The sequence below is a fragment of the Bombus affinis genome, chromosome 7 (assembly GCF_024516045.1).
Source record: "Bombus affinis isolate iyBomAffi1 chromosome 7, iyBomAffi1.2, whole genome shotgun sequence".
NCBI lineage: Eukaryota > Metazoa > Arthropoda > Insecta > Hymenoptera > Apidae > Bombus > Bombus affinis.
This window is the reverse complement of record NC_066350.1, coordinates 6,546,569-6,573,329: the sequence shown is the minus strand read 5'-3', so window position 1 is coordinate 6,573,329 and position 26,761 is coordinate 6,546,569. Positions and strand designations below refer to the sequence as shown.

Genomic DNA, 26,761 nt, shown 5'->3' with positions numbered 1-26,761 from the left:
ATATAAAAGACATTATTTTGTATTGTATACAAAAATTAATGTGAACTTTTTATATATAAGAAGAAATGAACTTGGTTTTACATTTATCTTCTACATCTTACATTCCTCTTATTTTCTCCTTAACCTATTTAACATTCCTACATGTGATCTATTTACCTGTATGTATATATATATATATATATGTTTTATACTATTTTACATTTATTAGAGTCTCTCATTATAGTGTTACATTACAGTACACTACATGTATGTATTATGTTGTATTACGTTTCTTCCTTAGAAAAAAATGGTATGTATATATGTATCATCTTTTTTAAATATATATGATATATCGCGATAAATAAATGTAAAATCTATTTTAATGTTAAAATAAACATCTATTAAAGTATAAATTGACGTTTAAAACAATCCTTATTATAATTAATCAGTACTGTTCACTGTAATACCTATTGTTTGTACTCATTGGCGTAGACTCATTGCGGTATAGGACATGTCAAAACTTTATGCGAAGGTGCCGATGGTTAGTTGTCATTGAATAATAATATTTGTATTTAAAATCAATTTACACTGAGGAATAAATCTGAGAATGATATTTCAAACTTCTTAAATTTATAAGATTTTTTTTTTATTGTTTTATTTTCGATAATATAATATAAATCTTTATAACCTATACAATGTTTGAATTGTCAAAGAACGTTTTGAACTTTAACGTATATATAAATATCTATAAAATTGTATTAAAAATATTTGAAAATATTCATACAATGTTATTGTTATCTCAGTATACTAATGATTAACTTAGATATTGTTATTTTTCAACAATTATATACTAGTTTTTCCATTATACAGTAGAACTATAAATCATTAGTTAATAAAAATATTTTCACAGATGGTATTGTACATATATTCTAATTTTTATGTTTGATAAAAAAAATAATGCACAATGATTAAGATAATATTCGTGTTAATAATGAGAGTTTAGTATGTAAACATAAAATTAAAGTTAATTTTCTACTAAATTGTGTTTAGGATAAAAATCAGTTTATATTTGAAGATAAATGGCCATGTATGAGACCAACTATTTTGAAATTACTCAAACAAGAACCTGTTACTCAAGCAGAATGGCAAGATTTATTCTTCTTAGTTCATGCAGTATGTGTATGGAATGACAAAGGTGCTCTTAAATTATTAGATGCGCTCAAAGCAAACATAATGGATTTTATAAAACAAGCTCAGCAGGTACATATTATAATTTATAAATACAAAAAAAATATTTTTATCAACAGAAAAATATTACTGTTTTATGCATTTTCTAGAGAGTTTTAGCACACCAAGAAGAGCAAGCTTTATTGAAAGCATATATAGTTGAATGGAGAAAATTTTTTGCACAATGTAATTATTTGCCAACACCATTTAGACAATTAGAAACATCTCTTGCTGGAAAGGCACCATCCAGTGTTCAAAAAAAAAGTCAACCTGATGATATTGTTAGAAAAGTAAAGTTCTTTTTTTTAATTTTTCGATAATATAATTCCATAATATACATTTTTTTGTTTATTATAGCTAATGTTGGATAGTTGGAATCAAAGTATATTTGGAGAAATAAAACAAAAACTTCAAGATTCAGCTATGAGACTTGTTCGTGCTGAAAGAAATGGTGAAGCCTTTGATTCACAACTCGTTATTGGTGTTAGAGAATCTTATGGTATATAACAAATTTTTGTTTATATAAATTATCTGCTTATACATCTTATAAATTTAAAGTTGTGTTAAATTATGTTACAGTAAATTTATGTTCAAATGCAATTGATAAGCTTCAAATCTATAGAGAGAATTTTGAAGCAGCATATATAGAAGCAACAGAAGCATTCTACTGGGTTAAAGCACCTGAACAGCTATCATTACATGGTGTAGAAAATTATATGCGTTATGCTGATGCAAAGTTACAAGAAGAAGAACTTCGTGCCCAAAAATACCTAGAACCAAACAGTGCTAGTGTACAACTTTTAACTGATTGTTGCGTACGTGTATTAGTAGCAACTTTTAAGCCAGCCATATTAGCAGAATGTCCGCGAATGATTCAGCATCGTCAAACAGATAGTGAGTATAATGTAATTTGAATTATATTTTTATAATAGCATTTTTGTAATGGTATAAAATGAATTACAATTGTAGAACTTAGGTTAATGCTAAAACTAATGGATAGAGTTCCTGAAGGAGTTGGTCCAATGTTAAGAAATTTAGAAGAACATATAGCAAGTGCAGGTTTAGCTGATATGATGGCAGCTGTGGATGTTATTACTCAAGATTCTGAAAAATACGTTGAAAGATTATTAGATCTTTTTCGTCGGTTTTCAATTCTTGTTAAAGAAGCATTTGATGATGATCCTCGATTTCTAACTGCTCGAGATAAAGCTTACAAACTTGTCGTAAATGATGCGACGGTATTCAGATTAGAATTACCTGCACGTCAGTGTTCTGGTATTGGTACAACGATTTTAAATAATAAACCCAACAACAATAATAATGGACAGCCAGAATCAAAGTGTCCAGAACTTCTAGCTAATTACTGTGATATGTTACTTAGGAAAACACCACTCAGTAAAAAATTAACTTCTGATGAAATTGAAAGCAAACTAAAAGATGTAGTATGCACCTTAACTTATATATATTACTATTATATTTTTAATATCTAAAATCATTTTATCTCATACTTATCTTATATTGGTTTTATTTTAGTTATTAGTGCTAAAATATGTTCAAAATAAGGATGTATTTATGCGCTATCATAAAGCTCATTTAACAAGGCGTTTAATATTAGATACATCCGCTGATTCTGAGAAAGAGGAAAATATGGTAGAATGGCTTCGTGAAGTCGGAATGCCTGCTGATTACGTTAATAAATTAGCACGAATGTTTCAAGACATTAAAGTGTCACAAGATCTAAATCAACAATTTAAAGAGCAATGTAGAGCTGCTATTGCAGATAGTATTAACATTAAGGTATGGTCCAAGATGTTATAATAATATCTTGATTTGTGTATTGTGGAACATATATTAAAAGGCATTAATATAATTTGTTATAGATATTAAATGCAGGTGCTTGGGCTAGAGGTAGTGAACGTGTCACCGTAAGTTTACCACTGCAACTAGAAGATTATATTCCTGAAGTGGAAGAATTTTATAAAAAAAAACACAGTGGAAGAAAATTACAGTGGTACCATCATATGTCTAATGGCACGGTAAGAAAGAAAATGTCTTGTAAAAAAAAATATTAGAAAGAGATCTTACATCTTTTTAAGTATTGTTATGATTTAAAAAGGAAATTTTTTGGCCATAATCATAAAAGTGTTAATACAGTTTCGATCAGAAACTATGTATATGTTTATTAAAGCAGAATAACATAAATTTTTCTGAAGCAGTAAACATGGGTATAGAGTAAAATTTTTCAAAAAATTCAATATCTCGGTTCTAATTTTCAGCTTCACCTTGCAACCAATTTGGATGGTGTTCCAGATAACATTTTCTAACCAAGTGGGACGCTTTGATGTGGATGTAACAACATTTCAAATGGCAGTTTTATTTGCTTGGAATCAGCGGCCGTTTGAAAAGATATCATATGAAAATTTGCGATTGGCAACAGAACTTCCTGATCCGGAACTCAGACGAACTTTATGGTCTTTGTGTGCCTTTCCAAAACTCAAACGTCAACTTCTTCTAGTTGAACCACATGCGCATAGTCCCAAAGATTTTGCAAATGATACACGATTTTGGGTGAATCAAGAATTCGCTATAGTGTTAGTAATACTTTTTGAAAAATCGCGCAATAATTTAATTTACTCAAAATATATATAATTAATTCTTCTTTTTAATTCTTAGGAAAAATGGTAAACTGCAAAAACGAGGTAAAATTAATTTAATAGGAAGACTTCAATTATCAACTGAACGAAGTAAAGAAGAAGACAACCAATCCATTGTACAACTTAGAATACTAAGAGTTCAGGTACACTTTCTATTCAACTAACTTTGTCTTTTACCTTCCTCTAAGTAAAATTAATGATACATATATCTTTTACGTATATCTTTTAACAGGAAGCAATCATCAAGATTTTAAAGATGCGTAAAAAAATCAGTAATGCTCAGTTACAAACCGAATTAGTTGATATATTAAAGAACATGTTTCTGCCAAGTAAAAAGATGATAAAAGAACAAATTGAGTGGCTTATTGAGCATAAATATATACGTAGACACGACGATGACATTAACACCTTTGTGTATATGGCATAGGTCGGGATTATACATACGTATAATACTGTTCTTATGATTAATATTATATTTTTATAAAAATTCAGTTCTTGTTTATCAGATTGTATGCTCAAAAATCCCAATGTAATTGAAAGATGTTAACGTTGTTTGTAACATGTTCACAAAAAACACATCTTTTAAATGAAAAGTTAGTACCATCATACAGAGTCATATCGTTTATAAATTATGATTAAATATGATATTGCCTTCGACCATGAAAATATGCATTACTAAACAGGTAATTATTATAATATTTCAAAAACTCGGACTAGAAAATTGATTAATTTTTTCTTTCTCTTTCTTCTCTTCTTTCTTTCAAAACTTAAAAACATCAAGGGAAAAAATGTACAAGATCAAAAATTTTTATTTCGTTATATGTTATTATGTTGTCTTTTACTTTTGACGTAATCACAATTTCATAAATATATTTTATATCTTCTGTTTTATACAAAAATAAAGTAAATTGTTTAAAATATTTATGAATACTATAAACTCGTCACAGATGTATTTAATTTTCAAGGACGATGTTCACGATATGTACATTATACATTTTAACGCATATCTAAACGTAAATACATGGATATGTTTATTTACTGCAAGTGTACATATTTTCCAAATATGATTGTTTTTCATTGATTTATTTGGATTGTAGAAAGTACAGAAATTACAGAACTTTTTGTATACAATATTTTTTGTATTCTGTTTTTATGAACTACATTATGTTTCTTTTAACCGAAATAATATTAATAATTTTTGATTGAAAAAATGTAAAATGAAAAAATTCATACAAAGGGAGAATATAAAAAAATGGCCTATACCGTTATATATAAATGTAAGGTTATAAAATTTTAATTCTTTTATATTTTAATAATAAGACGTTGTATAATCCCTGTACTAAAGAAATTTTACATAACTGTATTGTGAACGATAAGATCTTTACTCAACACACGCATTACTATTAACATTTATGTGTATAAAGCTTTTATATTATTTCAATATGCGATTGACAAGTGTAAAAGTGAACAATTTCGAAATTAAAAAGGATTTTTTATATTTTTCGACATCTTATTACATTTTTCCTATAAAGTATTATTTTAAAATGCACAAATTTTCATGAATAAAACAATATCTTTTAAAATTAAGCTAGAGTATCTAATATAATTTAAATTAAATAATTGAGCAAATAGATCATAAAAAGACATTTTCTTTATTTTATCTTTGTAAAATTCAGACATAAAAAACAGGTTTTGAGTAACATATTTATTCACACAAAAGTAATTTGCTATAACATATTTATAAATTTTCAACAATTCTATATTACTTTAAATCTTACATCAATATGAAATATATTTTATGCAAGTGGGAACACTATATACATTTACATATACAGATGCATAAATATTATTGTTACAAAAAAAAAAACATGTAGCACTAATACATTTTGAATAACATATTAATTTGTTATTGCAAAGAATTCCTGAAATGATAACACTACTTATAATTTTATTAAGTATATATATCCTACAAATTTAATTAATAAAATATACATTCTTCCTAAAGATTTATTTTTTTTAATAAAAAAAAATCATTCACACACTTCTAAATTTTAATATTGATTAATTAAAATATGACAGAAAACAGTATCATTGATACCACTTTTCATATGTTGCATGGTACATTCTTATAATCACATATATGTACATTAAATATCAATGTTACTCAAACTTATCACACACACACCCACTTTGTAACAAATCATATTTCTTGAGTAAATCTTGCTTGAAATTCTGAGATAATTAACAGATCAAGAATTTAATTCTAATTGCCTTTTCTAAGATCATAAATTTTATATACTTCCTTTAAAAGTATTTGTAACATCGATACTTCGAGTGAAACGTTAATATCGCTAATTTCAATATCGTTTACCCTTAATATTGTAATATTAATTTTTATAATTGTAAGTAAGCATCTAATATTTTAAATTGTGATTTTAAATTAAAAGAGGATAAGAATTGGTGTAAAGTTATTCCGAAATATTATATAGATTTTCTAATAGTTTATTTGTACGTTATTTAATATTCGATGACTTTTTTAAATTATTTCATTATATCACGTATTTTTATTTATTTGTAATGTCAGCATAAAATATTATTTATCTGTAAACGAAAACATAACTTTTAATAAAATATTTTTTATCTATTTATTATCTTTTTAAATACTTACATATATTACTCTGAGCAAAACACATTTACAGATTATTTCTTGTGAATTTGTGATCTCAAATTAAAGTATTAATTTTGCAATATTGCAATATAAATTTTTGAGTGTTGAATATCATTGTTTGTAATGCCACTAATTGCTTCTTGGATGGATAAATAATTCATTGTCAAATGAGTGGACAATATTTCTAATAGAGCTGTTTATGAATGTTCTGGACAACGTGTATGTTGAATACGTGGAACATTTTTCATAGGATTTGTTGTTTCACAAACATGTACAACTATGCCAGGTTGTCCTGAACCACCAGGATGTAATTCATGACTGCCTCCTGTAAAATTATTTGTATGATTGATATATACATAATATATACATGTATAGGAAATCTCAGATAACTGCCAAAATAGAATCTCTCGATAATTGCATCTTCGTCATCCCTACTACTAGGGGGAGGTTTCCCTCAATGCACTGAAAAGCTTAGCGACCCGCGAAGGGTCGATTAGTCTCACATGATTCAATCCTAGATATCAGTGAGACAATGCACGTATTTAGGTAATAATTCAAAAATGAAACTTTTTTATTTTTAACGTTTTTTTAAATTAATCTTTTACAAACGTATTTGTGGGAATTTTCTGATTAAAATGAAACGGAACACGATAAAATTTGAATTATATTTACTTATTGGTGTTTATTATCACTTATTTAATTATCATTAAGTATGAAAATATGCTCCAAATTATATCGTGTTTGGTGTCATCTTAATATGTTAGTAAAAGCTTCATTGATCACAAATCAAAAATAAAAAATTTTGATTTTTTAATTAAAGGTTTCAGCTTATCGCGAGTCTTTAATGTTTGCCGATCGCTTCGGCTCTCAGTTCCTCTTCCTCTTTCATTTGCGTTGTCCTTTTCTATGTTCGGTACAGCTAAGATTTCAGTTTCAAGGAATAGAATCATTTGCAACACCTGCGTCCCGAATTTCTGGCAGTTATCGGAGATTTTCGTACTTAATACACATAGAAAAACATGCTATAAACTCCTTAAATGACAGAACCTGCAGATAAATTTGCTATAGCTGCCAATAAGTCATGATTAACTAAAGGTTCGCCTTCCTCTCTAGGCTGCCATCCAATAGGTGGTGAAGCAGGTGGTGAAATTAGGAACTGTTTTGTTAATGCTGGTGGGTGAAGGTGTTGATCTTCTACATCTGAAATATATATTATTTTTAAAGTTGATAAAATTTTCATTAATTCTTATAACATAATGTTCATTAAAAAATAAATTTACAAACCTATTGGAGTAACAGGTTGTGCAAAATAACAGTTGATATCTGTCTCACCAAAATGAGCTTGATGTAATTGTATTCTGGCATTTGCTGCTGCACTTGGAGAACTATAATTCACTCTCATTCTTCTAAATGATCTAAAATATTGAAATGTAGCATCTTCCCCAAACTGTTTGAAGAGATTCTGTATTTCTTGCTACAGAAATAAAACATATGCTTATTAGATATTGAATTTATTACGTTCAATTTTACTATATATTTTTGTCACCTTTAATTCATCATCTTTAAAAACTCTGGGATCTACATTAGTTACAATAACTGATGTTGGTAAATCTTCATCATGTACTAAATCTTCAATAGTCCTTGTATTTGTATCAGAACGATTTTTTTCTACATCAAATTCTAACTCCAATTGTTGATAATTAGGATGTAAATTTGGTAATCCATCAACTTCATTTATAATTATATTTTCAGATTCTTCTAATTCTTCCTCTTCCACTATATTAGAGCCATGTTTCTTCTCCATATCTGTTCTATGCTGCATATAGAAGTACTAAATTGTAATTTATTTGAATTTACACATTAACATAAAGATATAATAAAGATATATATATATATATATATATATATAAATTGTGTCTATAATACAGAGATTAACTAAAAAAAAATGTATTTTCTTATAAATATTTTGCATGTCTACTGAGCAAATATTTTAAATATTTTCAATATATAGCTCTCATTCATTTTTATATTTTAATTTACAAAAAAGCAATATTCTTTTATTATAAATGATCTTATATGTTCAGTTAATGACTTTTAATATATTGCCAAAACTTTAATAATGCTGTAATTTATTTATCAAGTAAGTATCTACAACGTTAATCAAATTATCATAGTATAACGTATAATTTTTTAAATAAGTTAATCAGATATTGCATATTTTTTAAAATAAACATTATGTTACGAATCACTCTTGGGGTAAATAATTCATAAACTATGAATAATAGAAATATATATTGCAAAATGATTACGAAAAACGAATTTATTTACAATTAATTGTAATTGTTAGTTGCAAGGTAATATTACGTATTATCATGCTAAAATAAATAAGCATATTAAGCGAGGACTATGTATAATAAATAATAATAAATAATAAATAATATGCAGAGACATAATATGTCAAAGGTAAAGTAATTAATCAGCTGACTGAGAACAGATAATACTTACATGTTTTTTCTTAAGCAGTTAAATCGAATGTGTGCCTTCTTAATATTTATTCAGATCGAGAGAAAATTGTTTATTTTATTTACTTATTTATTTATGTATACATTCATACATTCATATATATATAAAATCCTTCATTGTATTAACGTTATTATTACTCATTTATACAACTTTCGATGTTACATGTTGCATTCGTTATTTTATTATTATCGTAATGTAATCTTTTATAATCGTAGACTATAAGAAGTAACTAGAAAGATAAGCAAATCAGTATAGACAAGCTTTTGCAGTAGAATCATCTGTTATCGAAGAAAAACTTGTTTCATTGACTGCGCATGTCAAGTAAAAATAGATATTTGTATTATTTAGAACATTCAATTTTGTAAATTCACAGTGAGTTTAGAAATTATATTTTTTAGATACCATGTAAATTGTTTTAGATATGATGAAGATATTTGGAAATTCGTCTTATACTAGTTTTCTTATCGAGTTACCTCTCTATGCGTTCATACAGGACACACATAGGTAAATGTAATATATATATATATATATACAATTATATGCTTGTTCTTATGCATACACATACACTCATAAATAACAGCGAGCAACAAATAACAATGTCGACGATGGAAGGTTCACTTAGTAAATGGACAAATGTTGTTAATGGATGGCAATATCGTTGGTTTGTTTTAGATGATAATGCTGGTCTTCTATCGTATTATACGGTAAGAATTTTTAAATATTGTAATTGTTACATTTACTGTTCTCTTGTTCATTAATAGGTTACACCCCATTTTCTTTTTAAACATTTATGCAATGTTCAATTCAAAATTATAATTTAATATAAATTTCTGTATGCATCAGTAATCTTTGAATTTATTTATTAGTTGCTTTAAAACATTATTTGTATCTCTTTAAATATTTTGCACATCTGTCATAGTCAGCTGATCTCTAAATATCTAATTACAAAATTACATTTAATTTCAAAAGTATTTACCAATTTTATATGGTAAAGTTAAATCATATTCAAAAAGAATTATTATGGGTATGTAAATTTTATCATATTATATCAATTATAATTTAATTATAAATAGTTAATTGATATTACATGAAAATTTTATTATTGCTTTTTTCAATATCTAGTTTTTAAACAAATATACATTTAAATTGCAAATATTAATGATATTTTCTTTACAATTGCTATAAATATTATATTTTGAATATGATAAATTGTTATGTTATACCTTAATTATATTGCAGAGTAAAGAAAAAATGATGAGAGGGGCACGTAGAGGATGTGTACGTTTAAGAGGTGCTATTATAGGTATCGATGATGAGGACGATAGCACATTTACAATTACTACATCATCATACAAAGATGATCCAAAAACATTTCATTTTCAAACAAGAAATGCAGAGGAACGAGAACGTTGGATTCGTGCTTTAGAAGACACTATATTACGTCATTCACATGCTGTATGGTTACTTAGATATTAAGAACAAAAACTACATTTAGTTTAATGCTTAAGTAAAATTTAAATTACTCTAGAGATGGGATCCTAAAAAATCTCCTCCCAAGCAAGACTTTGATCGTAAAGTAGCTGAAGCAGATGCTTACCTTCAATTGTTGATTGATCAAATAAAATTAATTGAAACAAAACAAAGATCTGTTGCTACAGAAGATGAAGAAAAGCAACAAAAATATACAGCAATTTTAACCCAAGCCAATGCAATGCTCAATTCAGTTAAACATACAATTGTTCAATTACAAATTGCAAAGGTAAATATTCATTATAAATATAAGACACCATAATGAATCTTTATAATTAAATTTTATACATTTAATAGAATTAGGTATAGTTTGTGTGTAGTAAAAATTCTATACTTTTAGAATACAGCAATACCTGTAAATGGAGTATATAGAGGACCCACTGATTCGATACATGTTTCGTCTTCATTATCTCATGGTATGTATTTAAATGTGAGTATAAAATACACCTATAATGAAAGACATGCAATATAATAAATTTTAGTTGCTGTTAGAGAACCAGAAGCAACTGTACAGACTGGTATTGAATTAGGTTCCGAATGTGTAGAACTAAGGGTACCTACATTGCCAAATGGTAATTTATTTTTTCTTATTTATGTGTACTAAATTAAAAATAAATGTCAAATTATTAAGTTATAGTATCCCTAAAAATAAAATTATCAATCAAGTAGACAAACGGATTAAAATACATATTTTCATTGATTTTTACTTGTAAAGCTGTTGTGGATAGGGATCTCCCTGTACCCCAATTCTCTTATTCATCTTCGGATGAAGACGAAGATTATTATGATGCAGCAGACGAAATATCACCTCCTGCAATGCAAAATCATATCAGTATGTAAGTATTTATCAGGGTTCGTGAATCTTTAATATAAAATTTAAGAAATATGTGATATATTTTGTAATTCAGTAGAAGACGAGATAGTGAACGTTCACATGTGGATGTATCGAACGAAAATCGGAAGCAAAATCCGTTGCCACCTATAAAAGGTGATGGCTCTGTTGATTACGATGGTAAGTATTAATCTATGTTAAGTGCTTAAAAGTTTATATGTTTCGTATATTGTTTAACAAATATAAAATCAATTTGTTGTACACATTTCTTTCTTCTTAGGATATAATTTTATTTTATTTGTTTTCAGTTTTTTATTATATATATATTTATATATAATTTTAGTGTGTATATGTTTAAAATTAAGAAAGAAATTCAAATAAAGTCAATATATAAATACTTAATCAAATTAAAAGAATGATAAAGAAATTAAAATATGTTATGATTATTGTTAATTATTTATAGCAAATATATCTATATTACAAATTTAGAGTAACAAATAAAACACAGCATAAAGCACATTCAAATTTTAAATAAGAAAGAAATTATATAAACATTAAAAATCCATAATAAATTGCACTCGTTATCGATAATAGAGTTTCGATATCAGTCGACTTAACCCACAACTACAATTATTATACACGTGAATTGTCGTGTCATCCGAACCTTGTAGTAAAGCATTATCAAATTTATAGTTAAAATCAAGTGTGAATATTTTTTAGTATGACACAATTACAGAAAAATGCATTTAATCAACTTCGAATAGTTTTCCCCTCTTGGAAAATTTTGTTTCTCAGAAAAAGACGTTTATATTGCGTATAGTCAATATCATATAATGATCGTATTTAGGAATGGATTTTAACTGACATTTTATAAAAATACAATATGCTGGGTGCAGCTTCAAATAGTACGTTTTTAAATTATAGTAAAATATATACATAAAAAAAGAAATCTTTTTATATTTATGTGAAAATTTCTGTTCTTATAGGTTGTATTTTTTGAGTTTAAAGTTTTAAATTGGTATACATATTACAACTATTATTGACTTAGGAGAAACATTAAAACGAATTATATTAAAAAAAGAAATTACTTTTTTTCTCATTTTTTAAATCACTATACATTATTGTTTATAAATTATTGTTGTAAGCTTTTGTTACATGTTACAGCCCTTTATGAAGAGGAAAGTGAAACAGAAAGTTAGTAACTATTATATTAATAATGTAAATTATTTAAATAAGATTAAATCCTTATCTTTATGATACTTTTTAGTGGATTCCATGGAATCCCATGGATCCGTAGTGACTCATCTCCTATCTCAAGTAAAAATTGGTATGGATTTAACAAAAGTAGCATTACCTACATTCATTTTGGAGCGCAGGTCGCTTCTTGAAATGTATGCAGACTATTTTACTCATCCAAATCAGTTTGTAAGGTATATTCTATGAAATAAATAATATTAGTAATATTTTTCAAAATTATTTGTTGAAGCTCTTTATACACCATAGTATTTCATATTTTAGCATAGCAGATATGTCTACTCCTAAAGATAGAATGGTTCAAGTAGTTCGTTGGTATTTATGCAGTTTCCATGCAGGTCGTAAATCAGGGGTAGCTAAGAAACCATATAATCCAATATTAGGTGAAATTTTTAGATGTCATTGGGATATTCCTAATGATGCTATAGATAGTTCTAATGATACGAAACTAGTTGTTGGAGGTCCTGTACCTTGGTGCAAAGAAAATCAGCTTTCATTTATTGCTGAACAAGTTTCTCATCATCCTCCCAGTAAGTTCACTTATATTTATTTATTAAAATCTTTTAAAAATATTTTTCTAGATGAATAAGTATGATTCATATTATAGTAAGTGCATTTTATGCTGAACATTATGCGAAAAAAATTAGTTTTGGTGCACATGTATGGACAAAAAGCAAATTCCTTGGACTGAGTATAGGAGTACATAATGTTGGAAAGGGTTGGGTAAATGTATTACAACATGGAGAAGAATATGTATTGACTTTCCCAAATGGTTATGGTAGATCTATTCTCACTGTACCATGGATAGAGTTAGGGGGGACTGCAACTATCCATTGTACGCAAACTGGTTACCATGCTGCTGTAGAATTTTTGACAAAACCTTTTTATGGCGGTAAGCGTAATCGAATTACATGTCAAATTACACAACCAGGAGATAAGAAACCATTCGTTGTTATAAACGGAGAATGGAGTGGTGCCATGGAAGCAAAGTGGGCTGATGGAGTATGTACACAAGATATTATAAAAAATACCAATTTCTCATTTTATTTTTTTTTCATTCATAAATTCAATTTTTATAGAGAACTGAAATTTTTGCGGACGTTAAAGAACTTTACACTCAAAGAAAATTAGTGAAGCCAGTGTGTGAACAAGAAGAACACGAATCACGAAAAGTTTGGCGAGATGTAACTGTTGGATTAAGGATTAACGACATGGAAAAGGCAACAGCTGCTAAATGTGCAATTGAACAAAAACAACGAGATGAAGCACGTAATAGAAAAGAAAACAATATTAATTGGCAAACTAAGGTATATTTTTCTTTCAAAATTACGTACTTTTTATTTCAAATGATTATATAAAGTCTTATCTTCCAATAGTTGTTCAAAGAAACTAAAGATGGTAGTTGGGTCTATGTAAAACCACTTGCAGACAGATTACATTCTTGCTCCAATCAAAGTGCTACAACATAAATAATTTGCTGCAGTTTTAGATATTGCACAGTACTAGAAATTTAAGGCCTAACACATATGATTAATAATATGTTTACTAATTTTAAATCTAATGACTCTGTGCTATGCAGAAGAACAAAACTGAAAGGTATTATAAATTCCTTCCTTAACATTTTGTTTTTTTTATATAAACCTGATTAAGTACAATAGCAAATATTTAAATACTATACAATATTAAGATTTCATTGAAAGGTACATATGTATTTTGATAGCAAGCAAATTATTTTTTATAATATATTATCACAGAAATAGTTACTGCTTTAAAGGAAACAAGTTTACATAGTATTGTGCTATATATTATATGTTGACATCGACATACAAGCTTATGTACTGTTAAAAAAATATATACAGCTATAAAAACAATATTTCTGATGATGATTTATCGTTTCTATTAAGAAGAATTGCAATACAGTTTTAACATAACACAATACAGATAAAAATGTAGTAATAGACCTAATGCATAAAGCATGCTTCTCTAATATGTTTTAGCTGTTTCCATAATATAGCATTAATGAAACATTAATGAAATTAAATTACACGAATTTTTTTCATTCCGTAATAATTATGTATGTTATTGAACTTTGGATATTTTTAAATAATTACTTCCAGATAGTATCCAAAATGATTTAATTAATAAATTTAAAAAATGGACAACTGTACTCGTGATTGTAAAAATAATATGCATATATATGATGTACATTATATTTATGTACATAACTGTTTGTTCTTAATTTCCATGGAACACACACACATACACACACAGAGCATTAATCATACATAATGTAAATATATATAAATCTCCCTCATAACTTGTTATGTATAAGATTTTCCACATGTTTTAATTGTTTTTAAATTAACCATAGAGTATTGAGTATCTCCATGAGATTAATTTCATTTAGTTATGTTACAGTGCTTAGATATTTATATTCAGTAAAATCGTGATTTATAATCATTCAAATTTTATTAACCATAGATAGCGCATTGTAAAATATTCCTATTCAATATAACATGTAATATATGAATAAATATATGTAAATTTTTGATAAAATAAAACTTTATTCATGCATCAAAATAATGCACACTCTTAATATAAATCAAAATTATGAAATTTTTAATTTCATTAAAAGGTTTAAAAGTAAATTAGAAATCATTTATTAAGAAACATCATTTATTTATGAAAAATTCAAAATTTGATATATTTAAAAAACAAAAAAGATATTTTTTATTATTAAGTATTGTCTGTAAAATTTTCTAGGCATATATGTCCAATATAATAATCAGCTGCAGTTCTATGAAGCTGTGGAAATCGTTTTGTTGATGTTAACAAATGTTCCAAACCTGCTCTTATTACTAAAAAACTAACTTCACAATACGATTTATTTACAGAATCAATAATATTTTTGCTTGTTTCATATTTATATAATACTTTGACAACTGATATTCTTTGCAAAGTTACAATATTATCGTCTGACATTTCCTTAGGCTCAATCATTAAATTTAAGTGCCAATTCATTGGTTTTAAAATGAGAGAGTGAATTTCTTTTCCTACAAAGCATTGCAAAATTATTTCTTCACCAAACATACCAGTCATTGATGTTTTAATAGCAAGTAAAAAATCATTAAAGGGGTCTGTTGCAGTCTTACTTTGTGAGTTACTTAATAAATTGTAATCCACAGCACAACTCCATAATTTAAGTGAATTATCTGTAAGAATTTTTCCTAAATATTGTAAACATCTGTTACAAATCGCAATATTTTCATCTATTTTTAAGTTGTGATTAAATAAACTTGTGTGAATGATGAAGAAAAGTGACCCATAAAAAATATCAGACTCTGATGGAATCAAATTATGCATAGTATTACTATGATTATGTTTACAACAAAACCATTCGCTTGAATCATAATTCATATCTGGTACAGGTAAAATCCTTTTAATACACATGTCTTTAGAAAGAATGTTTTTGCAAGAAGCACACATTATATGACATTTACCAGTATTAAATAACTCAATAGTTTTAAAAGAATCTTTCAAAGAATTAACATTGGGTGTTGGATTGGTAATTATTTGTGTTTTAAAAGATCCAAATACAGGATCAGATATTGTTTGTACACGGAAACAAATCCAATTGTTTGTAATATCTAACGTTGATAATGAATCTGGTATTAACTTTACAAATTTTGTTAAAAATATTATTGTATTATTTTCTATAGTTATTTTTATACTTTCTTTTGAAAGTTTTATTGCAACTCCTGTTGAATTTACTTTTTTATTTAAATGAATAAAAACATTGCATATTTGAAGCCTAGGTCGTAGTTCTAATGTTATAGATTCTATCATATTGAAAATTTAAAAAATTAAATTGTAGTTTTTCAATTAGATAAAAATGTGAATAATTTCTCCTTCGCACTGGTTCAACTTCAATCCAATATATATGACTCAATGTATATGAATTCTCTTTTCTTGTATTTTAATTATATTTTGTTAAACCTAAAAATAGATTTTAAACTTGATTTATCCTATTATACAATTTATCTAAGGGATGTAACAAAATTCTAATAGGTTTACCTTCAAAGTGGTTCCTTTTTGATACACAAGATAAGTAAATCTTCTGAACCCAATGTCTTAATATATACTAAATTTAATTCTGTAACTTATTAATACACCTAAAAGAATAGATTTTTATAAATTAGTGAAATATCATAAAATTAAATGGGATATTATAATAAATAAAAATATCAAAATTTATTACAAAATAAATAGAATTTACCAAAAACATTTTATGTCTACTATGGTTTTAGTTTGAGTCTAATTATTTTAAATCTTAATATTTTTAAATATTCCACGCGAATAAGTAAACAATTACAATTCATAATGTAATTGTAATTTTTTTGTCTGGTATACCACGTGCTTTTTGAAAATCATTGTATACGTACCTTGTCTTTCCAAATATCGCTTATTGTAAATTGGATCTTATCTCATGTAAGAAAATAGATATTATTCCAGTTAATGCTTCGATTTGTTGAATAGAATCTATAAGTCCTTATACACGCATCTCGTAGGTTAAAAATAATATAAAAAGAAGGCTGAGAGTCTAATTTGAAAGACACAATCACAAAAATTCAGAAATTAATCCTCCATCTTAGTTTATTTTACGACAGTAGTGTTACCTATTGGAAAAAATATTAACCAAAACATAACCTCATACAGTTCGTGTGAACGGTGTAAATTAAAAGTGACAACAAATTAAGATTAGTATCAACAAGTATGAGTATTTCCTCAAGATTATTGTGTCAAAAAACATGGGAAAAATTAACTTATATAAAATTGTTAGGTATTTTCTGTTATCATATTTTTATATGTGTATATTGCTTTACATATCATGAAAAATATACTGTACTAATAATTAACGAATAACACACATTTGAAATATTTCTAAATAATTTATATTTCAGTTAGTACATATAAATATTACTATATATTATCATTTTTAGGTAAAGGACCTAAAGCTCTCTCAACCTTGGCACAACCAAAAGATGATGGAGTAGATGACGATAATGATTCCCAAACTGAAATTAATAATGAATCAACCAAATCTGAATCATTTGCAAATTACAGATTTATATATCCTGAATTTTTACCAGATCCTAATCCATTATATCGTCAGAGTGTAAGAGAAAAATTAGAACGTATGGATATGTTGAGAAGAAGATCAGTATTAAATATTCCTGAATTTTATGTTGGTTCCATATTAGCAGTAACTTATTCAGAACCACATGCAGTTGAAAAACTAAATAGATTTGTTGGTATATGTATATTAAGAGAAGGCTGTGGTCTAAGAAGTTCATTTCTTTTAAGAAATGTTGTTAATGGGGAAGGTGTGGAAGTACGTTATGATTTATATGATCCTGCTATTCAGAAAATTGATTGTTTGAAGTAAGTATTTATTAATGAAATGTAATTAGAACTTGGAATAAAAAGTTCCTTTTATTTGCAGGTTAGAAAGAAGATTAGATGATGAATTACTTTACCTCAGAGATGCACCATTAGAATATAGTACATTTCCTTTTGATATGGAAATAGAAACGACAGTTTCACAATCTGTCCCATTAAATGATATTAAAGTCCCTCTTAAGCCATTACCTTGGTCAGAGAGATGGGAACGTAAAGATTTAAAGGGAATTAAAGATATAGTTGTTAATGAAAGACGTCGAAAAAAGGCAGCAGCTCTCGCTAAACCATGGGAGAAATATGATTTGATGAAAACCTACAGGTAAAATTGAATATTATCACTAAAATAATGTTTACTATTTTAAAGAAAATGTATTCAAATATATTTTGTTTCAGGGAGACCATTCCAGAAGAGGAACAAAATGAAATATTTTCAGATGTACATACAGAACTTCGTCACTTAGAAATACAGAAGATTATATTAAAACGCAAACATATGTTACAAAGAAGTAAATCAACTTCATAAATATTTCATAAAATTATTAATAAAAATTGTTTCCCAATTATGTGTTATCTGTATATTAAAAAGAGGTGTAATGTACATACTTTTCTTACATAGATCCTAATTATTTGTAAAAATATAGATCATATATAATTTATAAACATACATATTGCCCATTTTTGAAATAACAACTTCATTTGGATATGTTTCATACTGAGAGTTCTAAAAAATTTCGTTAATAATACATTCTTCTGTTTTATTAGGAAGTGAAAAATATACAATAGAAATTATAAAAATTTCAATGACTACACATTCTTTGAACAATCTTATCTGACGTATAAGGGAACAATTACTTTTTTGCATATCATGGTATTCATGATATTAAAGATAAATATGCAAACGTGAAATTAACTAGTTAATAATGCCACATTGATTTCTTTAACCATTTTAATGCGATATAACATTTTTATGAGATGTTCCTTAGCCAATGGAGATGTTGAATACCATACTGGACTGTCCGGTACACAACTTCTTTCTGGCAATAAATAGAATACATCGTTCCGAGTCTTAACACTTTCTGGACTAAAACAACAGTATAGAATTAACATAACTATTATTTTTTTATTTATAATGTTTATTTATGAAAAAAGGAAATAAATAAATAGACGTACCATTTAGACAAGTAAAACTCATATAATTTGACTGGACATCTTAATGGATTTTCTTCATTTTCCTGTTGCTCATATACTTTCTTTTTACGTGAATTACCTTCTGAGAAAAGGTTAAGACCTTAAAGTGTTATTACTTTTTAACTATTGGAATGTCCGGAAAGTTCGTGCCGATTTTCGATAGGTGGTATTAGGATATGTCTGAATATATTAGGATGATTGAAAACTAATGACATGTGTACATATTCTAAAAGGTAATGTTTCAAACATCTTCAGAAAAAAGTTTGGTTCGGATACATTAATTTTTGTTAGTTTTAACGCTCTTAAATATGGAAGGAAACAAAGAGCATTGTAGGCATTTGATGCTTTTCTTCTACCGAAAAGGTAAAAATGCTACACAAACAGCAAACAAGATATGCGCTGTCTATGGTGATGGTGCTATAGCTGACAGAACTGTGCGGAAGTGGTTTGCTAGGTTTAAAGCTGGTGATTTCAACCTTGAAGATCAAGAATGCCCGGGTAGGCCACCACTGATAAAGATCAGGTCAAAACACTAATCGAGAATAATGCACGCTATACGATACGTGAATTAGCAAAAATGTTAAAAATATCAAGGTCCACCATCCACGAGCATTCTGTAAAGCTTGACTATATAAACCGTTTTGATGTATGGATTCCTCACAATTTAACGGAAAGAAATCTAATGGATCGCATTTCCATTTGCAATTCGCTCTATAAACGCAATGAGGAGACACCATCTTTGAAGTAAGTAGTAACAGAGGATGAAAAATGGATTATTTATAACAATGTTGAACGGAAAAGATTTCGGGGAAAGCGGAATGAATCACCTTTAGCCATCCCAAAAGCCAGTCTTCATTCGAAAAGGTCATGCTCTGTATCTGATGGGACTGGAAGGGAATCTTGTATTATGACCTTCTACCAAACGATGCAACCAGACGATAAATTCGGAAAAGTGTTGCTCGCAATTAGACGAGTTAAAGATAGCAATTGAAGCAACACGTTCAGAACTAGCAAATCAGAAGGGCGTCGTGTTTCATCGGGACAATACGCGGCCTCATGTATCTCTAACTACTCGACAAAAGCTGTTGGAGCTTGGTTGGGGTGTGCTACCCTACCCACCATATTCATCAGATATTGCACCCTCAGATTTTCACCTATTTAGGCCATTACAAAATTCCCTTAATGGCAAAAATTTTACTTCTTTGGTCAACATAAAAAATCATATTGAAAATTTTTTCACCGAAAAATCTGGAAGGTTCTGAGAGGATGGAATATTCAAGTTGCATGAAAGATGGAGAAAGGTTGTAGAACAAACTAGCACCTATATAATTCAATAAATGTATATTAAAATTTAAATGTACTGTGTTTAAATCTTCCTTAAAAATCGAAACGAACTTTCCGAGAGACTCAATATATAAATTGTTTGATACTCACCCAATGCTGATTGTGGTGGATAGAAACGAAGAAGAACGTTTCTGGAACCTGGAACTTTTCCTGCTCCTGTAGTAAGTTGTGCAGCTGGATTACGTTTCCAATGTTTCATGATGTGAGAAAATGATAATTGCATATGTTCTTCTACTGTCTAAATGATATTAAATTTTAAGTATTTTAAAACAAATGTTAGTATTTATATAATAAATCAAAATAATTTATACGTACTACAAGATTAAAATGTTTAGTGTTAAAGAACATTAGAGTATTTAAAAGGACATGAGGAGAATGAGCACCTAATTGCTTACATTCCCATAAATGTTCTTCTTCAACTCTTGTTACAATATATTCTACGAAAAATTGGTATTTTATTTACAGTATAATTTTTTACATAGATATTAAAAGCAAAAGTTAACTTACGTGCATCATTATAAAGAACAGAAAATTTCTTTGCAACTTCATTTAAACAATCAGTAAATCTTTCGTAATATGAATCTGTGAAAATATTGTCTATTCTATTATTTTCAAATAAATACTGTTGAATTCCTGTAATATAAAATAATTATAAATAATTATAAACTTCTTTCAATTAATATATGTGATGAACTTAGTTACCTAAACAGAGATAATATATTGTATCAGGAGCATATTCTGCTCCATTTGGTTTTTTAACTTCTTTCACAAAAAGGCATAATGAATAATTTAATTCGTCAGCTGTGAGTTGCAAAAGATCTGTTTTAAATAATTTCATTTTTCTAATTGGTGTACTTTGTTTTTCTAATTCAGCATTTTTTGTAACTACCTATATTTTAAAAAATTTTTAATTTTTAATATCCATATTTTCAATCAAAATTTAAATCGAAAATACGATATATCTAAATTACCCATTGTCTCCAAGCATTTACTCCAAAGGTATATTTGAGAGCCATATTAGCATCTGGTTTTTCTATGGGTTCTATTATTCTCGGTTGAGGCGGAGGTTGAGGTTCTGGGGGTGGCATCAAAGGCATATCATTTGTGCCAGATACGCGCCTTCCTCGTTTATTTGGCGTAGATCGTGGTTTATATGGAACCATTCGTTTTCTTCCCCGAGAGGGAACAATAAGCCGTTCCGATTGAACTGAATATTAAATAAACGTTTCATTATTAATTATCTTTTTCATCTACTTACATATATATATATCGCACACTCCCATTACCATCATTTTCTATAGTTGTGTCAGATTGTGTTGGTGCTTGTGTAGCAGTAATAGTATTTGGAGTTAAAGCAGCTTCTAAGTCAACAGCTGGCTCATCCAATTCTCCAGTTGCCATTTTCAAAGCCATTTGTAACATGTCATCACCAAATGTATTACTAGAATCAACGCCTTCTGGACTGAAAACTCCACTATGTGAATGATCACGGTCGCCAGTATCTTCATCTCTGTAAAAACAGTAGAGGAGAAAAACAGAAAAAATATTTTAATAACAATTACTGATAGTAAAGTTACCTATCATCTGTAGAATCCGAATCAGTCTCATTAGCTTTTTTCTCTGTCGCAACCATCTCTGCCATCATAAGAAGTTCAGCTTCAAAAGGATCTGCTGGTATTTTTTCCTGTATTCTTTTGATTTCTTTAAATATTCCTTTAGCACTATTTCTTGTTGTAGGTATAAAGATAGGAACAGGAATTGGTAATGGAAAAGGTAATGGAACTGGAAAAGGCATAGTATACATATGCATTGGAAATGGAACATAAATTGGAACTGGTATCGGTACAACTGCTTGGTGAATCCCATCCGTCTGTGAAGCTTTTGTACAAGGATGTGGACGTACTGAAACTCCTTTTGTGTGCATCACAGGTTTACACTGAGTTGTTTTATTGTGAATTTGGACTGGACTTGGTGGTCTTGTTATAATATGTTGTTTATAAATTACTTGCTGTGTTTGATTTTGGCTGATAGCAACTGAAGGTACTAACATGTTATTTACACTGTTTTGTTGAGTTGTTGGACTGGATTGACCATTTCCAATTGTGGCTAAACTTGTCACGGAAGAAATTACAGGCATATTCTTTTTGTTTTGTATATCATTAACTTTTTGATTATTGGAATTTGTGTTTCTTTGAGGTAACGTTCTTTTGGGCATGCCAGTAGGTACAGGATCATCGCCAGTCGGTATCGTAATCGGAGATTTAGTATACTGAGCTTGAAAATTCATTACACAATGATAAGAACAAAAATTTCGTATCGTTGCATCTGACATTGTTAAATGATATTGTGCTTGCGAAAATTCTTTACAAAAGTCACAGTTTATTCGTTTTGCTGAAACTGCATTGATAGAAACCTATATACAATTAAAATTAAGTAACATCAGTCTTACATGTAGTACTATTTGAAGTAAAAAAAAATATGTAACCATTTTATACCTGATATAATGTTAAGCAATTTAAACTGCACATCATCATTACTTGACATGTTTTTAGTTCCTTTTTAATCATGTCAAAATTATATTTTTTTACTTTGCACCAATTACAAGGAACAATTTTCCTATTGGTAATAATAAATACATTTAAACAAGTTTTAGAACAAAACGTATGAGCTTCATTCTCATAAAACACAACAGAACTTTTTTTGTTAGGTAACTCAAAAAATTTTTTGCAGGTAGAACACTGGTCAGGATCAACCTTTTTCACAAATTTGAATGCTGCAAAACATGGTTCACTACATATAGCTACTGGATCAGATCTATCTATTTGAACCTCACAATGAACAATTTTTTCCTGTTGTAAAGAATAAAGGTTTAATTTAGAAAGTTTCTATTGAATTCGTATTGAAAATACAAATACAAGAAAATGACTACTTACTTCTTGGCAAACGCTGCAGCATTTTTTTTCTATGTTTGGAGGTTCAACAGAGCTCATTTTTGAATATTTTTCCATACAATCTTGAGTACAGAAATCCTTAAATTGTCCTTTATCACCAACTGGTGCAAGAAAACCTTCTGCACTAGAGCTTATATCTTTTTGACAATAACTGCATACTTTTAGGCCCTTTTTGAATTCTTCCAAACATGTGGAACAACAAAATTGTCTAACATCATAACCAAATCGTACACAATATTTTCCTAAACTTACTGCTTGTACTGAACCATTGCAATTTCTGCAATAACTTCCATATTTTGTTTGAAATTTGCCTAGACACTCCTCATTACAGAACTCCATTGTTTCCCAAGAAAGATTACGTTCATCATTAGGTTCAACAATTAGCAAACAGTTTGCACAACGTTTCTCTCTCTTAGAATTAACTCCATCACTTGGTATATCCATCGCTTTATTATTAGCAACTTTGAATAATGCTTTACAGGTTTTCGAACATACATTGTAAGTATCAAAACCAATTTTTACTTTAATTTTACATGATTTTTCTTCGTTACATTGTTTACAAATTTCTTTAGTTGTGATTTCTTCAATTTCGGAATTTTTTGACTCTTCATCAATGTTAATAACATCTGTAGTAATATCTGTGATTTTATTACTTGAATCTGTTTCTGTCCTGATATTTTTTGCATCTGTTACAATAGATTCATTTATGGTATTTTGTTCCTTCAGGCTTTGATGTAAGTCTTTGTTTTCATCATTATTTGGTCCGGAATTTTCACATGTTTGCTTAATTTCATTTTGTTTATGGTTATCTTTATGTATTGATTCTTTATTACTAGAGTTTGATTTTTCTGTTTGCTCAGGAATTATGACTTTCATACTATCTGGGATAATACATAACTCATCATCTTGTCCTGGTAAAACATTAGATTGTTCTTCTTCAGTATCCATTGGTGTTATTTCATCGACAGATTTCTTTGTTTGATTATCACACTTTTCAGTGGAATTTATATGTAGATTTTCATTGCATTCTGATTGAACTGAATTTTCATTACCATTTTTACTAGTATCTTGTAAGTCCAATGTAACATTTGGAGAACGTAAAATATCAATGGAACTATCTTTATTTGCTCCATTATTGTCATCCTTTTTGTTTTTATTATTACTAAAACTGCTTTCTTCATTATTTACAATAGCTGGTAAATTATTAGTTTGGTTGCACAATTTAGAAAATCCTATATTAGTTTCAGTAAGGTCGTCAGTATCCATAGATTCAATATTTTCTGTTGTAAGACTATCTCCACCAAAAGGATCTTCAGCATCCATAGATTGACTTTCAATTTGTGCATCTCCATGTTTCTCTTGAGAAAACTGCACAAATTCAGTATTTTCTGGTTCTATAATGTTTTTTTCTGTCACATTTCTATCATTACTCTCTGATGTCTCCATTGAGTCAGTCTTTTTATTATCTGAATTATTTTTTTCATTAACTGCAAATTGTTTGTTTATTTGAGAATCTTCTAAAACATTTTCAACAATTTCTTTTTCTGCTAAGTGCAAATCACATGAACCATCTATATTGACATTTTCTACTTCTTCTGATATATCTCTTAAACTTTTTTTAGATTTTGTACATTCTACTACATTGATATTATCTGATAATTTATCTATGTCATCTTTGTCAATAGTATTGGATATCATTAATTCTATTGAACCTTTTTCCTGTGAAATATTTTTTGTAGTACTTTCATGTAAAGTCAATGATTGTGTGTCATTACAATCTGTAACCACAGTACTTGTATTACTTTCTTGTAAAGATAATTCCTTTACTATTAAGTTACCTTCTTCAGAAATATTTTGTTGACATGACTTAGTAGTTGACAAATTCTCTTGACATGATATAGTGGTTGATAATTGAATACTTTTTGAATTTTCATCAGATAAATTTTTTTCTATTTCATCTACCATATTTATTTTTTTTTTTTTAATCTTATTATTGCCTTCATTTTGATCAACAAAATTTTCATCTTCTTTCGAGATTACTAATCTCTGTTCTTCATTTATAGTAATATCTGTTCTTTTATTAGATTCGTTCATATCTTTACTTTTTGTTTCATTTTCTGTGTCTGAATCCTTTTGAGTTTGATTAGTTGATAATTCCATACCAATATTAGAATCCATGTGTATTTATTTATATGATTAGCTATACAAAGTAATAATTTTATTACTTACATTATTACAAATTATATATAAAATGATGTCATAGAAAGAAAAATGGAAATATATTTGGATCCTCAAAAAATTGTTCTAAAATAATAAAAAAAAAAAAGAAAAAAAAGTTTATAGAGAAAGGGAAAGAAAAATAACTATAAATGAGAAAGTATTATGTATTAAATGTCTTATTCATTTAACATAAATACATAAATAAGTTCGTTTCAAATTATATAAACAAATATAAATAGAAGGAATATTACAAGCATAAATTAATAGATACAATAAAGTAATTACACTGAGAAAAGAAGTACTACATAACAAGAAGAGACAATGAAACAGTTTTAAAAAATAATTGATATTGCATTTCTTTCAGCAAACATAATAAACAATTGTGGTTATGAAAAATTGAGGTTATTCTAAAAAGTAGCTTTACTTCGCCATGTTGTATTTTATATTTGAGATTATATCAAGTCTGTCAGTAGAGGCAAAACATAAATAAAAATAGATAAGGAAAATCATACTTATGTTTCATAACAATTAATTATAACATTTTCCGGATAAAGGAGCAAATAACGATTCCAATTTGATACTTCAAACTAAAATATTGTGTACAATTCAAAATCTTATATTGATTGAAATTGTGACATTCTATTTAAAAACATGTAGCACTTTCAGATTTTTAAATATTAAAAAATAAGTTTCACCTTTTTATCTCAATGTTAAATAGCACTATCGCCTCAATTTTGAGTTAAAAATATAAATCCGTATTCATTGTCGAACCACAACAACCGTGGCGGTAATCCGTGTATAGTGTACACTACCAACATATGATTGTAATTTTATTTCGATCAAACTAAATAAAGCTTCGTTCTCAGAATTGCGTTATCATATTGTTTTGATTCTCATTTCTTTTGAATATCGCAAGACAATATTTTAAAAT

At 27.7% G+C, this 26,761-nt stretch overlaps 6 protein-coding genes and 1 long non-coding RNA gene across 14 annotated transcripts; 3 read left to right on the top strand and 4 right to left on the bottom strand.

Annotated features, from left to right (window-relative positions):
- The first annotated feature begins 190 nt into the window (after positions 1 to 190).
- On the top strand, positions 191 to 5,358 carry LOC126918794 (cullin-5). 2 transcript variants are annotated; one of them, XM_050727186.1, is made up of 11 exons: positions 191 to 289; positions 1,030 to 1,239; positions 1,317 to 1,496; positions 1,564 to 1,705; positions 1,786 to 2,100; positions 2,176 to 2,648; positions 2,740 to 3,003; positions 3,087 to 3,242; positions 3,517 to 3,797; positions 3,880 to 4,003; positions 4,093 to 5,358. In XM_050727186.1, exons 1-11 carry the CDS (start codon positions 287 to 289, stop codon positions 4,285 to 4,287), a joined length of 2,343 nt encoding a protein of 780 aa, XP_050583143.1. In that variant the 5' UTR covers positions 191 to 286; the 3' UTR covers positions 4,288 to 5,358. The 2 variants fall into 2 exon arrangements, with proteins under 2 accessions (XP_050583143.1, XP_050583142.1); XM_050727185.1 differs by lacking the exon at positions 191 to 289 and adding an exon at positions 338 to 520.
- Positions 5,359 to 5,550: 192 nt separating this feature from the next.
- Positions 5,551 to 9,286, bottom strand: LOC126918798 (protein sarah). The gene is made up of 6 exons (XM_050727193.1): positions 9,034 to 9,286; positions 8,075 to 8,344; positions 7,813 to 8,002; positions 7,576 to 7,728; positions 6,529 to 6,853; positions 5,551 to 6,461 (listed from the first exon to the last, which is right to left on the bottom strand). Exons 2-5 carry the CDS (start codon positions 8,330 to 8,332, stop codon positions 6,726 to 6,728), a joined length of 729 nt encoding a protein of 242 aa, XP_050583150.1. The 5' UTR covers positions 8,333 to 8,344; positions 9,034 to 9,286; the 3' UTR covers positions 5,551 to 6,461; positions 6,529 to 6,725.
- A 304-nt stretch (positions 9,287 to 9,590) lies between these two features.
- LOC126918795 (oxysterol-binding protein-related protein 9) lies at positions 9,591 to 14,892 on the top strand. Of its 3 annotated transcripts, none has more exons than XM_050727188.1 (13): positions 9,591 to 9,755; positions 10,291 to 10,506; positions 10,580 to 10,810; positions 10,922 to 10,997; positions 11,064 to 11,153; positions 11,297 to 11,417; positions 11,493 to 11,593; positions 12,578 to 12,607; positions 12,681 to 12,843; positions 12,932 to 13,197; positions 13,275 to 13,669; positions 13,747 to 13,974; positions 14,044 to 14,892. In XM_050727188.1, the coding sequence occupies exons 1-13, from the start codon at positions 9,591 to 9,593 to the stop codon at positions 14,134 to 14,136; spliced, it is 2,175 nt and encodes a 724-aa protein (XP_050583145.1). In that variant the 3' UTR covers positions 14,137 to 14,892. The 3 variants fall into 3 exon arrangements, with proteins under 3 accessions (XP_050583145.1, XP_050583144.1, XP_050583146.1); XM_050727187.1 differs by having other exon boundaries at positions 11,490 to 11,593; XM_050727189.1 differs by lacking the exons at positions 9,591 to 9,755; positions 10,291 to 10,506; positions 10,580 to 10,810; ... (2 more) ...; positions 11,297 to 11,417; positions 11,493 to 11,593 and adding an exon at positions 11,888 to 12,318.
- On the bottom strand, positions 11,140 to 12,188 carry LOC126918800 (uncharacterized). Its single transcript, XR_007711443.1, has 2 exons — positions 12,078 to 12,188; positions 11,140 to 11,392 (listed from the first exon to the last, which is right to left on the bottom strand). It is a non-coding gene; the product is annotated as an uncharacterized LOC126918800 (long non-coding RNA).
- A 433-nt stretch (positions 14,893 to 15,325) lies between the features above and the next one.
- On the bottom strand, positions 15,326 to 17,258 carry LOC126918796 (uncharacterized). 2 transcript variants are annotated; one of them, XM_050727190.1, is made up of 3 exons: positions 17,110 to 17,258; positions 16,742 to 16,839; positions 15,326 to 16,663 (listed from the first exon to the last, which is right to left on the bottom strand). In XM_050727190.1, the coding sequence occupies exon 3, from the start codon at positions 16,511 to 16,513 to the stop codon at positions 15,404 to 15,406; it is 1,110 nt and encodes a 369-aa protein (XP_050583147.1). In that variant the 5' UTR covers positions 16,514 to 16,663; positions 16,742 to 16,839; positions 17,110 to 17,258; the 3' UTR covers positions 15,326 to 15,403. The 2 variants fall into 2 exon arrangements, with proteins under 2 accessions (XP_050583147.1, XP_050583148.1); XM_050727191.1 differs by lacking the exon at positions 17,110 to 17,258 and adding an exon at positions 16,944 to 17,100.
- A 48-nt stretch (positions 17,259 to 17,306) lies between these two features.
- Positions 17,307 to 18,725, top strand: LOC126918797 (39S ribosomal protein L19, mitochondrial). The gene is made up of 4 exons (XM_050727192.1): positions 17,307 to 17,507; positions 17,668 to 18,109; positions 18,171 to 18,446; positions 18,521 to 18,725. The coding sequence occupies exons 1-4, from the start codon at positions 17,441 to 17,443 to the stop codon at positions 18,648 to 18,650; spliced, it is 915 nt and encodes a 304-aa protein (XP_050583149.1). The 5' UTR covers positions 17,307 to 17,440; the 3' UTR covers positions 18,651 to 18,725.
- A 131-nt stretch (positions 18,726 to 18,856) lies between these two features.
- On the bottom strand, positions 18,857 to 26,681 carry LOC126918793 (zinc finger MYM-type protein 3). 4 transcript variants are annotated; one of them, XM_050727183.1, is made up of 13 exons: positions 26,526 to 26,681; positions 25,449 to 25,810; positions 23,593 to 25,388; positions 23,155 to 23,508; positions 22,237 to 23,072; positions 21,946 to 22,169; positions 21,631 to 21,866; positions 21,362 to 21,548; positions 21,167 to 21,292; positions 20,975 to 21,096; positions 20,750 to 20,897; positions 19,298 to 19,397; positions 18,857 to 19,208 (listed from the first exon to the last, which is right to left on the bottom strand). In XM_050727183.1, the coding sequence occupies exons 2-13, from the start codon at positions 25,786 to 25,788 to the stop codon at positions 19,034 to 19,036; spliced, it is 4,644 nt and encodes a 1,547-aa protein (XP_050583140.1). In that variant the 5' UTR covers positions 25,789 to 25,810; positions 26,526 to 26,681; the 3' UTR covers positions 18,857 to 19,033. The 4 variants fall into 4 exon arrangements, with proteins under 4 accessions (XP_050583140.1, XP_050583137.1, XP_050583139.1 ...); XM_050727180.1 differs by having other exon boundaries at positions 23,593 to 25,810; XM_050727182.1 differs by having other exon boundaries at positions 19,298 to 19,394; positions 23,593 to 25,810.
- Between the last annotated feature and the right edge of the window lie 80 nt (positions 26,682 to 26,761).